The sequence below is a fragment of the Phalacrocorax aristotelis genome, chromosome 16 (assembly GCF_949628215.1).
Source record: "Phalacrocorax aristotelis chromosome 16, bGulAri2.1, whole genome shotgun sequence".
NCBI classification, from domain to species: domain Eukaryota; kingdom Metazoa; phylum Chordata; class Aves; order Suliformes; family Phalacrocoracidae; genus Phalacrocorax; species Phalacrocorax aristotelis.
In genome coordinates, this window is record NC_134291.1 from 5,985,334 (window position 1) to 5,997,483 (window position 12,150).

The 12,150-nt window shown below is 50.4% G+C and overlaps 1 protein-coding gene across 6 annotated transcripts in view; it reads right to left on the reverse strand.

Moving 5' to 3' along the window:
* Positions 1 to 4,414: 4,414 nt before the first annotated feature.
* Positions 4,415 to 12,150, reverse strand: part of TBC1D16 (TBC1 domain family member 16) — a 32,968-nt gene continuing 25,232 nt past the window's right edge. For all 6 annotated transcript variants that reach the window (XM_075111658.1, XM_075111660.1, XM_075111655.1 and 3 more), the window contains 6 exons: positions 11,385 to 11,533; positions 10,460 to 10,594; positions 9,152 to 9,338; positions 7,840 to 8,019; positions 7,152 to 7,298; positions 4,415 to 6,631 (listed from right to left, as the gene is read on the reverse strand). In XM_075111658.1, the coding sequence (XP_074967759.1) occupies positions 6,386 to 6,631; positions 7,152 to 7,298; positions 7,840 to 8,019; positions 9,152 to 9,338; positions 10,460 to 10,594; positions 11,385 to 11,533 (1,044 nt within the window). In that variant the 3' untranslated portion in view covers positions 4,415 to 6,385. The remainder of the gene's footprint in view (positions 6,632 to 7,151; positions 7,299 to 7,839; positions 8,020 to 9,151; positions 9,339 to 10,459; positions 10,595 to 11,384; positions 11,534 to 12,150) is intronic.

Genomic DNA, 12,150 nt, shown 5'->3' on the forward strand with positions numbered 1-12,150 from the left:
TCCTGAGGGCCGAGCCCAGCCTTCCAAGAGAGGGAGAAGGGGCTGGGAACAGTCTCTACCCTGGGGATGGTTCGTCCTGATGCCACGGGTGAGAGCCCAGCGTATCCCCTGCTCCCCTCTCCAAGCCCTGCTCCCACGCCTGGCTGGCTGCCGGAGAGCTCAAAGGCTTACACAGCCAAAATCCGCTCTCTGGAGGAATTCTCCAGCACTGACTATTTCTATCAGCTGTATTTCCTTTACCAGTTTCAAACATAACATTCATTTTAACTAATAATGTATGTGGAAGCACAAGGGTGGCATTTGCCCCCCTCAGGAGCGTTGAGGGATGTTACAGCAAAGCTGGTCCACGGCCACTGCCCCAGCCCAGGAACCCAGCCCCAACAAGGAAAGCCCTGCAGGTCACCTTTAGCAAGTGACCCAGGCGAGAGCTCAGTGCATTCAAGCATCTTGCCCCAAAACCAAACCAGCCTGTTGGGTTCATTACCATGACTTGCTTCATGACAACATTACCCAAATATTTTCTTATTAAAACCAGCAGCATCCAAACACACACCACTCTCCACCTGGCAGGTGAATGTGCTCTTGCAAAACCAGGCTGGAGAAGCCTCTCCAAACAACAGGATCTTCGGATAGTTCTTAAAATAGAGAGCGGTGTCTGGCTTGCTGGTGGATGGCAGAGGAGCCCAGGGCTGAGCACACGGCATCCCGGGGTGCTCTGCCCCACCATGAGCCCCGGCACCCACCGCAGCCACTGTGGCATCCCCTCGCCCCGCGATGAACTGGCGTGGCCGTCTGGGGAGGGCAGGCACTGTCCTGTAGACCTCGTGCTGCCGGGAAGGCGTCCTATGGGCACATCAAGGCAAATGGCTGTAGACAGGTTCAGCAGATCAAGTATTTTTAAACTGAAAATTTTGGCCTTTTTTTAACCTGTTTGAGGGTGGCCTTGTGGACATGAGTGCTCATGGAGCTCCTGCTGCATGCTTAGACACTAGATTTCAACATTAAGGTACCACGCGCACCACTTGACCGCTGCAATTTCCAGGCTACAGCATCAAAATTGCCTAAAAATGGTTTTTTGAAGGCAGAAACCCTATGAAATGTGAGGAAGAGCCCAATTCCCTGGCTGAATGTCTCAGGGGATCATTCTTGCACTCTGCTCAGCTTCCTTCTGCCCCAGGCTAGATCAGCTGGGGAGGGGGAGCCGCAGGCCGAGACCACCAATGCAACAGCAGGGCACGGCGGCCGGGAGCAGCGGTGATGGCCACCGGCTGCAAGCAGAAGACCAGCTCTGAAAAAATCCTGCTTTTTTCTTAGAAAACTTCAGTCTGGGGAGGAGAAAAGTGAACCAGGACCTCATGCACCCATGGTGAGGGATGTGGGACACAGTAAAAAGCCCAGCTTGGCAGCAGGCACGGCCCGAAGGGAGGCCAGAGGCCAGAGCTCAGCTCTGTGACCTGGAGAGGTTTTGAAGCACGGGAGCGCAGACCTTCAGAGCAGAACTATTTTTTCAAAGCCCTTTTTAAGCTTGAACTAAGAGAGATTTGCCTTTCATAACTGGAAGAAATAAACTCCACTCAAAAGGCAGCGATTTTTGGGTACTTGGATGATGTTGAAGCTCTTGGCTGAAGCACAGACTGCAATAAAATTGGCCACAAAAATATTTGAGGAGCTTCCTCTAAATTTCCAGCCTCACAGTTAGAGCAACCTGGTTCTGAAGCAGCCTATGGGGAGAGGGGAAAGGGGGGAAGCCAGCTCTTGGGGTGCAGCTCAGTTTGGCTGGGCACGGGGCTGAGCCACACGCTGCTGGAGAAGGGCTTTCCCACCGGTGCTGCGGTGGCCCCGGGATGGGCAGCACCAGCCCGGCCGCTCACAAGGCAGCTCCTCGCCGCAGAGGCACGGGCAGCCCCGCGGTGTGTCCAAGCCGGCGCTGCCGGCACGGCCCGCGCTGGTGTCTGCCAGGGGCTCCCCCCCAGCCTTGGCTTTTCTTCCCAGGTGGTGTGAAACCTCATCACGCCTTTTGTTTCTAAATGTTTAAATGAGAGAAGTAAATGGCGTGTGGAGCCTTCCCTGAAGCGCTGAGCACGAGCAGGGCAGGGCTGGGCCAGCGCCCTGGAGCGGGATGTGACCATGAACTACAGCCGGCCAGACGGGTCTATTTTTATGACCCAAGCGGAGAGACATAGGGATTAATCAGCCAGCCCATGGGGGACAAGCTAAGTTGGGTTTTAAATTCTTTGGTGCCTGTAATAACTCAGGTGAGTCTCTTTGTTCTTGTGAACTGTAATTTTTCACCTGACAGACAGCGTCCCTTGAACACAACAACCGAAGAGCCATGTCCAAACACACCCCGTACCCGGGAAGTGAGACCAGGCTAACCCGGCTGCCTCTTTGCTCCAGTTCACAAATGCGAATTTCCCCCCCAGCGCAGGAGGCTCCAGCAGCAGTTCAGCTGAGCATCGCTGCACCCGGTGCCGCTCCAGGGGCCTCGGCCACTCACACGCTTAACGCTGGGGACGAACGAAGGCGTTTCATTGATCCCTGCTGTGCGCCCACGCGGGGGGCGGCTGGCTGCCTCCTCCCGGCCCCGGGACGGCACGGGGCAGCGCTCCCCTCTACCCCGTGCCCAACAGCATCGCGGGACAGGACACGGGCTGGCACGGCCCAAGCCCCATCCCGGGAGGTATCTGGCTGCACAGCTCGCGCCGGTTTCCTTGGCTTTCCAGATGCAGGCGATCAGGTTCCCCACTGGGATTACGAAGCGTAGCGTTACCGAAGCCAGAAGTGAGGACTCAGTGTTCTTCTTTCCTGCTCGCCCTGCTCCCCTTCCCCCCGGCACCAGGAGGCAGAAGGATGTGTCAGCTCAAGGCTGAGTCTAAAGAGGCTTATGCTGACTATTTACCTTTGCAAGGGTTTATTTTTGGCTGCTCCACTGCAGCTAATTCAATGAACAGGGCAGCGATTCAGGAGAGAAACCACATGAGGGTCATTGTTTCTAGGATCTACTTTACTACTTTGCAGGGGCCAGAATCCTTGCTCTTTTTTGTCCCTTGGTTTTTTCTTTTTTTTTTCTTTTCCAGATGGCAAAGAGTGTCACAAAGGAAAAGGGGATCTTGGGGACAGGTCAGAAGGACCTTGGAAACCCACTGCCCTGTCCAGTGCTTGACTTATTGCCTTTCTTTCACTACAGAGGAATCCCGAGGTTGCTCCTGACCCTACTCCAGCCTCTGCCAGAGGGCTCCAGGTTGGCTCCGCACACACCCATCCCCACACCTTCCACCTGATACAAGTTGGGAAGTTTGTGGATATCCAGTGTTAATTTAGTAACAGCACTGGGAGTTAATGAACAGGCCGAGACTGGAATCAAGTCACGAAGGACGTGACCACTGCTGGTGAAGAGGGAGCAGCCGGGTTATCAGCTCCATCTCTTTATTTCTCTGACTGTTGCAAAATGGAGGTCAGCGTATGACAGGAGCTCGGGGAGCTCCCGACGGCGAGCACAAGGGCCACTGCTGTAGAAAGACACCTGAAATCTCCTGCTGGCTGTGGGACCCGCTGGGGACAGCAGGCGCAGGAGAGCTGGCCGAGGGGTGGCAGGCACGCTGGTGCCGGCAGCGCGCTCCCACGCGGCTCAGCACCGCCTCAAAGTGAGAAAACAGCTTTTTCCACGCGTTGGAAAACCACAGAGCAGAGTCTTTAACTACACAAATCCTGAGTGATTTCCACACTGTTGAATGACATTTTAATAGTGGAAAAATAATGCTAAAAATTATCTACTTCATCTCTTCCTATTGTCTTTTACTGGCTGGGAATGACTGCTGCAGCAAAACCAGCTCCGGATTTTCTGGTTGGTGTTTGCTGGTGCCTCCCGGCCCGCTGCAAGCAGCCGGTGAGCCAAGGAGGGGTCTGCCCGCCCCGTGCCCAGTGTGCAGAGCCTGGCAGAGCTGCCACACACCCGCTGCTCCTCACGCAGCGCTCCCGGGGAGGCACCCGGCTGCTTTGGCACTGACAGATGAGCCACGGTGGTGCAAAGGCATTGCAGTGATGCCCGTCCCGCACAAGGAGGCAGGTGGCAGCAGGTGGTGCCTGGCTCCTGCTGTCCCCACGGGGAGCTGGCGCCTGCCCGAGTGCCACCACACCGCTCTGCAGGAAGATGCTTCTGGTGTTTTCTGACATGTGGTTTTTCTGACCCAAATTCAGACACCGCCACTTAGAGCATGCATCTAGGTGAATATATTGAGCGCTACCACACGTCCCCCTGCTGAAATCAGCGGAGCCTGGGGAGAGCAATGCAGACCCAGCACCCAACACGTCTCTTTGTACAGCTGCAAAAGGACTGGCTCAAGCTGTGGGGACGGTGCCTTGCCAAGCACTGACCCCCGACTACAAGATACAGCACCCAGCCTGTACAGCAACGTACCACACAAACACCTCACACAAACTTTTATTATTCAGTGAAACATCATAAATCTCAAAGAACTCCCTGCTTCACAGCGAAGCAGCTACCAGCCCTTATGCGAGGTGTCATCTCCTACAACCCCAGCACGCACATACAGCCTCGCAGCCTCGGTACTTCTCAAAGCCGGGCTGTTTTGAAGGTGTGTGATACTGCAGTAGGTTTCACTGTTGCTCTCATCAAGGGGAAGGTTTTCAACCTCTGAATTAAAGGCACACAAATCAGGAGCCAAACTGTCCTTCGGCCACACAACAGCCACTCTTTGGCATGGTGCCTGCATAGGGTCAAGTCTTCTTCCCCTTACAAACGCAGCGTGGACTCGGTATGTGTTGGTGTCACATAAAGCATCCCAGCTGCCAGCCTCCCTTCCCAGCAGGCACGCAGCACACGGGCTCCACAACAGGCTGTGTGTAAGACCTTGCAACAAGATTTTTAGAGGAATCTGCTTGTCAGACGGAGGGGCCCACTGCAGCACTATGCACGAGGGTACGGGGTTTTCCACGCATGCTCCTAACGGGACAAATGCGCCTGTTAGGCAAAGCTGAAAAGTGAGCATGGACTTCACACCCCGACAGACCAAGACACAGTTGTGTAAGAGAAGCAGTGTGGTTGAAGTGAGAGGGAGCAAGACAACCAGGAAAGGCTGCAAGACTTCATATGCCATGCAGAGGGATGCAGCAAGGCCGGCACAGCCCACTGTCACCTCGTCTCCTTTTTCATTCCTACAAGGAAACTACACCCCCGGCTCCGTTTGGCACAAACGCTGACTCAGGACACACCTTTGGATGCCACTGAATTTGGTAAGGACATTTGGCAACACAGCTGCTCTCAAGGCTCCAGCTCCACTTCCAGCTGGCAAATTTTATAGAAGACAAGAGGAGAAACATGCTGTCCTTTCAAAAACACTTCAAGGGAAACCTTTTAGAGCTCAGCAAAAATGACTGCAACAAATCAAGTTTCATTTTCACTTTGGGGGCGCGCTACTGGCGCCAGCTGAAGAGCCAACAGCCCACTTGGAGTGTATGTGCTACAGCCTATGGCAAAGACAGGTAACAACAATAAATATTCAGTAACTAAGAAGAGCCAAAGGAAACATATTGGGAAATATACTGGAAACAACAGGCTTCCATAAACAAGCATCTAAAGTCTGTAGTCGTCAGCATAAAGAAACAGCTTTGCTGTAATGTCATGAAGTAAACTTTGAAAGGTGTCTGTGAAATACCCTGACTACAGAAAAGCAGTGCTTTAAGACCTGTGGCTGTACACTTTCTGTACAAATGGAAAAAAATCATGCCAGCCAGCATATCATATAAAAAAAAGGTGAGAGACAAGACCTTTAGGTGCCCAGTTCTTCCTTGCCAACAAAGCAGACCCCTGCAATCCCAATAGTCTGCAGTTTTATTTTTGGCAGATTATAATTAAAAAGGTCTTTATGGCTTTAGAGAGAAGCCACTAAGCTACACATTTTGGTTGAAGCAGACAGTTCGTATGTGTGGTATGCTCTGGCTGAAGGGACATGCAGAGAGGTCTTGCCACAGCTCTGCTCCTTCCACCTGACCCACAAATGCTGCTGGTTGTACTTGGCTCTCTTGAATGTTCTCATTTCTCATCAGCAAGTAACAATGTTCTGGTTGCTAACCAGTACAATCCCAGAGGCAGAATAAAAAATCCTTGTTAAGACCTAGAAAAGCTTCATGTTTCTAACAAAATCAGATCCAAACACGTGCAAACACTGTTCCTGGTTTGATGCATTTCGTTCAGGTTCTACCACCAGTGCACTGGAATTTGCTTTCCCTGTAGAGTGATTTCATTCCTCGTCCATTGTCCACCTTTCAGTCTTCTCAGGAGTCTTGACAAGCTATCCCTCCATTTTTGTCTTCAACATCCTTCCTGCCCTTCCCTCTTCCGCTGTCACACCCTGTTCCTCTACAGCTATTTTCGGAAGGCAAAGACGTCCCGTGTTTTCAAGCCTCTCTTGCCTTCGCTTCCTGGTTTAGGAGAAGACACTTCCGCCAGTCCCCCATACGGACAGCTCTCGGACTCCGGGTGATGGCCAGAGCACTCCACAGCGGGGATGAAGCCACTGTCCCACATTCCTGTCCCACACAGCTTGCACAGGTCATGCAGGCTGCAGGGGATGCGGGGTAACAGGTGGAACTGATAGAGCAGACTCCTCGCCTAGAGGGGAGAGAGAGAGACAAAGTCATTCACTCCTCACCAGAGGACAAACCTGGGTAGCAGAGGTTGCCCGTGGGCTCCTGTCCCATCCTCCTGTTTAGCTACCTTAGAAGAGCATCCCTCCTGAACACAAACCTGAAGGTTAAACAAGGCACTGGGGCCCCTGCCAGGTCACAGGAGCTGCCGCACGCTGCAGCACATCCCACGGCCTGCAGCCACTCCCAGCCTGAGATGGGCTGGGGACCGTGGCACAATGACAAACAGCACTGTCTGCTATTCCCCCTCAGTGTGTGCAAGGGCTATCCCAACCATACTGTTACCTCCTAAGCACTCTACAATTACCTCTTATTTCTGCAAAACTTGTTTCCAGGCAAACAGCAGCATCCCACCCTCCCAGGCTCCAGACAAGCAGGGGGATACAGGAGATGCAGAAGATGAAGCATCAGCCCCTGATTTTCTCAAGGCTGTGACTCAACTCTTGGACCTGAGACTCAGCCCACATCAGCACACAGGCATTTACCTTCCTGAGTACCAGTTCTCCGTTCATGTGCATAGCCAGGTTGCCAAAATGCAGCAGCATCTGGTCAGTGGCAAGTTGTTGTTCAATGACATCATCCCCATAAATCACCACGATGGCCACACAGATGAAGAGGTGGAAATAGTCAGTCTGCAATGAGAAACCAGGGGCTGGAGTACAGCAGGTGGAGGCAGAGGCCTGATTAACCTCCCCACCCTCCACAAGCATGTCCTTAGCAGGGATTTTCTGCTCCTTCCAGTTTTGCCTAGTGGTATTCAGAAAGTGAGTTATTGGTGAATTCTGAACCACCGCTGGGTCCAAGTCTCTTGCCTTTGCAGCACAGCAGCAAGGTTTGGACCACAGCTTTCAAAGCAGACTAGTGATTTTTGGGAAGACATTTTCCAGCTGTGTAAGAGAAGTCTGAACTTCAGAACTGGATGTTCAGCACTTTCTGAAAAACCTCCTTTTGAAGCCTGGACATCCTCAGGTAGGAGAAATAGGTGTCCATCCTTCCTGCTACACAGAAAAACCTCTTTGATAGTTACAGACCCTCTGTTACACCTACTTATTTTTGATACTTTGCTACTAAGAGCCTTTAAGGAAATTCTGCAACGCTTGCTGAGACGGTGAGGATTCAGCAAAGGACACGCTGCCGCCCAGCATGCACTGTGCCCATCTCCAGCTCTCTAACCTGATAGTGAGCCCAGCACGCTTCCCACATGCGCAAAGCCTCAGCATCTGGAAATTCACGTTTAAAACAGAGAAGGATCCAACGGTGACAGAAAAGCATCTGCAGGCCATCCTCTCCCAAGGAAGAAAGGTGCTGGTAGAAGCGTGGGTGCATGAGCCGTAGCAGCTCTCGCAGGTACATCTGGAAAAGATGTTCTGAGCTGAGCCACTGCCTCGAGCACAAGGACTCGCGCCACCCTCACTCACCATCCCAGGGAGCCCCCACTGCGTGCCAGACCAGGGCTCCCGCAGAGCTGGCCACGGTTCTCTTCTCTCACAAAAACCTCCAGCTTTATGGCCTGTTTATTACAGCATAGCCAGAAGCACGCTTGGATCTATCATTAAAGGCCAGAGCTCATAGGCCACAGCAGCTATTTCACAAGGAAGGATGGAGGGTGAAAAGAAAATCCCATGACAGCTACCTTGTGAAAAGAAATAAGGGGAGAGATTCAAGCCGAGGAAAGCGGCTAGAGCCTTAAAAACTAGAGAAAAGAAATGACATAGCTATCTCTGGCAATATTTCATTTCAGTAGAGGCCAAGCAATATGGAAGTGATTTTGGAAAGCCTGACTATACAGGCACATTACAGAGCATAAATCTGTACATTAACTAACTGCACCTCACCAGCGGCCTCCCACGGGGTTTCCACCACAAGTTTACCACTTTAAATTGGTGCCATCTTGACTTGGACAGGATTGTTCAGGTTTAGAACATATTTTTCGCAGTCTTAACCAGAAAACAATTGACACTCAAGTTAAAACCTAAAAAGTTCCCATTTTTAAACAAGTTCTCCGTATTTTAATAAACTCCGTCACATATATAGAGCTTTTCATTTGGAGATAATTAAAAAAAATATTAAAAATACTACCACCTTAAAAAAAACCCCAGCTCAATCAACTCCTCTGCATCATTCAGACCAAATGCCCCAGAATCGGGACAAAACCAAACCAGTGAGTCTTTACTGCCTGTGAAAAGTAGGAAGACAAAGCAAGCAGCATCCTAAATACATTTGATCATAAAAGATTCCTTGATTCAGGACCCTTTAGTATAGCCAAGGTAACTTTACTCTGACAATTTACTGGCTGTAACTGCCTCCGGAGTGCCCAAATCACCCAGGATCAATTTTATCCATCAGGTGTTTTGCGGCTTTGGAGTGTGATTTGGCATGCTGGAACCCCACAGCCCGGGTAACTGCTTTATGGCATTCTTCTAATTTGACCAGGGAGAGGAGAAGCTGAAGACAAGGATAATAGGAGCTCAGCGTTCAGCCTCACCAGCTGTTTCTCCATATCCTCATCCCGGGGTGAGCTGATGAAGATCGTGTTCTGCATCAATCCTACAAAGCACCAGAAAGTATCCGACTCATCTAGGACCTCTGCCAGGAGTGGGGCAACCAGGTCGGACATCCCCTGGGAGTATCCAATTGTTGGGTTAAATACTGCATAGTTCAGCAAGATCCTCCTGGAGAAGAGATGCAAATGGAGAGGTGAGACATGGAGAGGGCATGTCACAGCTGAATGCAGCGCCCTTTCCCTTCCACCCCAGCTCCCACCAGGCTGAGTGAGGTGAAGTGCAGAAGAGCAACAGATCACTCCTGCCATCTAATTTATTAACTTGCAATTGCACCTGGAGGCCCATGAACTTTTGAGCACCTGTAGAGCATGTTGCATCCCACAGAATCACTTTCCCTAGAAGAACTGTATCTAGAAGCATAACAAAGATACACTTACACGGTACCTAACTGGACCTCTCATTTTTCAGGATTACAGCATTTTGCATTAATCCAAAGGGGCCCTGGATGGACAAGAACTCTGAACAGCACGCAGCAGCCTAAGACAATGGATTTGAACAGAACTCCTTAGGCTCTGTTTTCCAACTGCAAGCCAGCCCACTGGGAGCAGTGTAGTAGGAGCAATCAACACGGTTCATCTCAGGTACAATGACACACAACCCTCCTGTAATGTGCTTTAACATGTACCAATAAACCCTGCTGCAAACATCAGTCCAGTGAAATAAACTCCAGGAGAAGGTTTTGCATATACAAACACCAAAATATAAAAAGAAAATGAGGATTTAAAATTACTAAGAGGACAGAAATGAAGGGCCCACAGGAAGGGAGAGATGATGCCTATACATGCATGAGGCTCCAAGCCATACAGTTAGACAAAATCCAACTGTTTTGTAGGCACACGTTTACAAGTCACACACCCATGAAGCAGACTCTGTTGTGCTCGTCCTCTACCCCATCAGGAGAAGCACAGACCCAAGCAGGTGCCCACAACCCTGCTGCAGCACCCATGACCCTCCCACAGCCACAAAATGCTCACACCTCTTCTGTGCCTATGTATGCAGGGAAGCCAGGTGATGGGAACAGGGTTATTATATCAAGAAGTAAATGGCTAAAGCAGCAGTGAAAGCACTGGGGAAGAAGTCCTTGGTTTTGCATCACTTGGTACCAGAGCATGGTGCTCTTCAGTGTTCCCAAGGCAGCAACCTAGGCAGCCTGGGCCAGGGGGGCTTACCGAGTTTTCTATACATTCAGTAGGACACGCTGGTTGGGACACCAGAACCAGACACTTCACCTCATAGTTTCCACATTTGGGTTGTCCTGCCCTCGAAAGAACTGGTTGCTGCGGTCAGTCCTCACAACATCTTTATCTACTGTGAACTGTACTTTACGCCAAAAATCCTTCTGTTCATCTGGAGTCATCGAAAGCCTGAAAATTGAGCAGCAACAGGAATGCATTGCTAAGACAGGAATACGATTGTCACAAGGAACAAAAAGCCTTATTTCAGCTTTAGTTTTCAGAGAAAAACGAGTCCTGTACAAAGGTGTCTCAAGACCTGAAAAACAGACAAGCAGGTCTGTTCAGAACAGCAGATTTTCTGACCAAATAGATTACTAGAACGAGCCTCCTGAGTTATAAATGGGATGATATGATGTGTTTTCTGCAATAAACTCCACTTCAGAAGCAGTTGGACTCTGCTCTCCACTGCTCCTTGTGGGTGGCACACCAGAACCCACCACTCTCTTTTGATTGTCTCCTAATTAATAATACTACTGCCCCTCTCTGGCTTAAATGTACCCGTATCTAGTTTCTAACATACAGTTCTTGCATTGGATATTCCTTCTTCCCTATTTTTCAACCAGATATATTTATAAAGAAATGTAAGATCCCATTTTCACCTTCAGTGTTCTAAACCAAGCATGCTAAGCTTGTAGCCTTGCCTGTGAGATAAGCTTCCCTACGTGGTACTGACGAGCCTGTATCAAGACCCCAAGTAAGACAATATTTGAGCTACATGGTATTAGCTCCAGACCCTCAGGAGGTCAGCTGGGCCTGATACAGCTCCTTTACCACCCCTCTCACTTCTCTACTCCAATCAGCTTCTCCTGAAGCGATGGAGGCAGAGACTCTGCATGTCACCAGCAGTACACCAGCAGTACTACTGCGACGTCAGGCCTGAGGAGATATGAGCAGCAGAGGATGAAGCTGGTTCTGTTACCTTTTCTCCTGAATCTCAAAGTACTCTTTTCTCTTCTGCAGTCTCAGTGCCTCCCTCTCTTCAGAGGTGGACTCGTAGCTGTAGTAGTGCAGCAGAAAAGGCCACACCTCCCCACGGATGGAAATATCAATCCCACCAAAGAAAATGGCCTGGAAGAAGGAGCAAAAGTTATGACTGGTACAGTTTTAACATTCCCAAAAACAGCAACAAGAAACTGCCTGCTACTATGCTTTGGTGGCTTTGCAGTTCTTTCCTGACAAGTGACGCCTTGATTCAAGCTCCTGCAATTTGCACATGTTTAGAGGGAAAGTGCTGGCCTTCTATTCCCAGACAAGACACAAATCGGACTCATTTCAATGTCAATAACCCCCCCTGGAGAGGCTCTATGATTAACGTGTCGTTCTCATGTCACGGCTTAATCCCCAATCTTGGAGACACTGCATTTCACTGCAAACTTCTCTCTCAGGACCTGGACCCAGTGGTCCCCTGCAAGCTCTGCATTATTTCATCCAGTAATCTCAATTTTTCTTTCTTCGATTTGCTCACATTTTGCAAACACATCTAGCAGTGGACACTTTGGTTTACTGATTCCAACTGGCAGCAGAAGCTGGACAGCTCGCCCTCCTGGGTCCCAGAGATGCTCTACCATCCTGCCTGTAGCAGAGTCCTCTGCAGTCCCAGCAAGACCTCCAGCCAAGCACTGTACGCCAGTCTTTATACTCTCAAATGCCCAGTTCTTGTCCCCAGCATGAAAGCAAACTCTTGC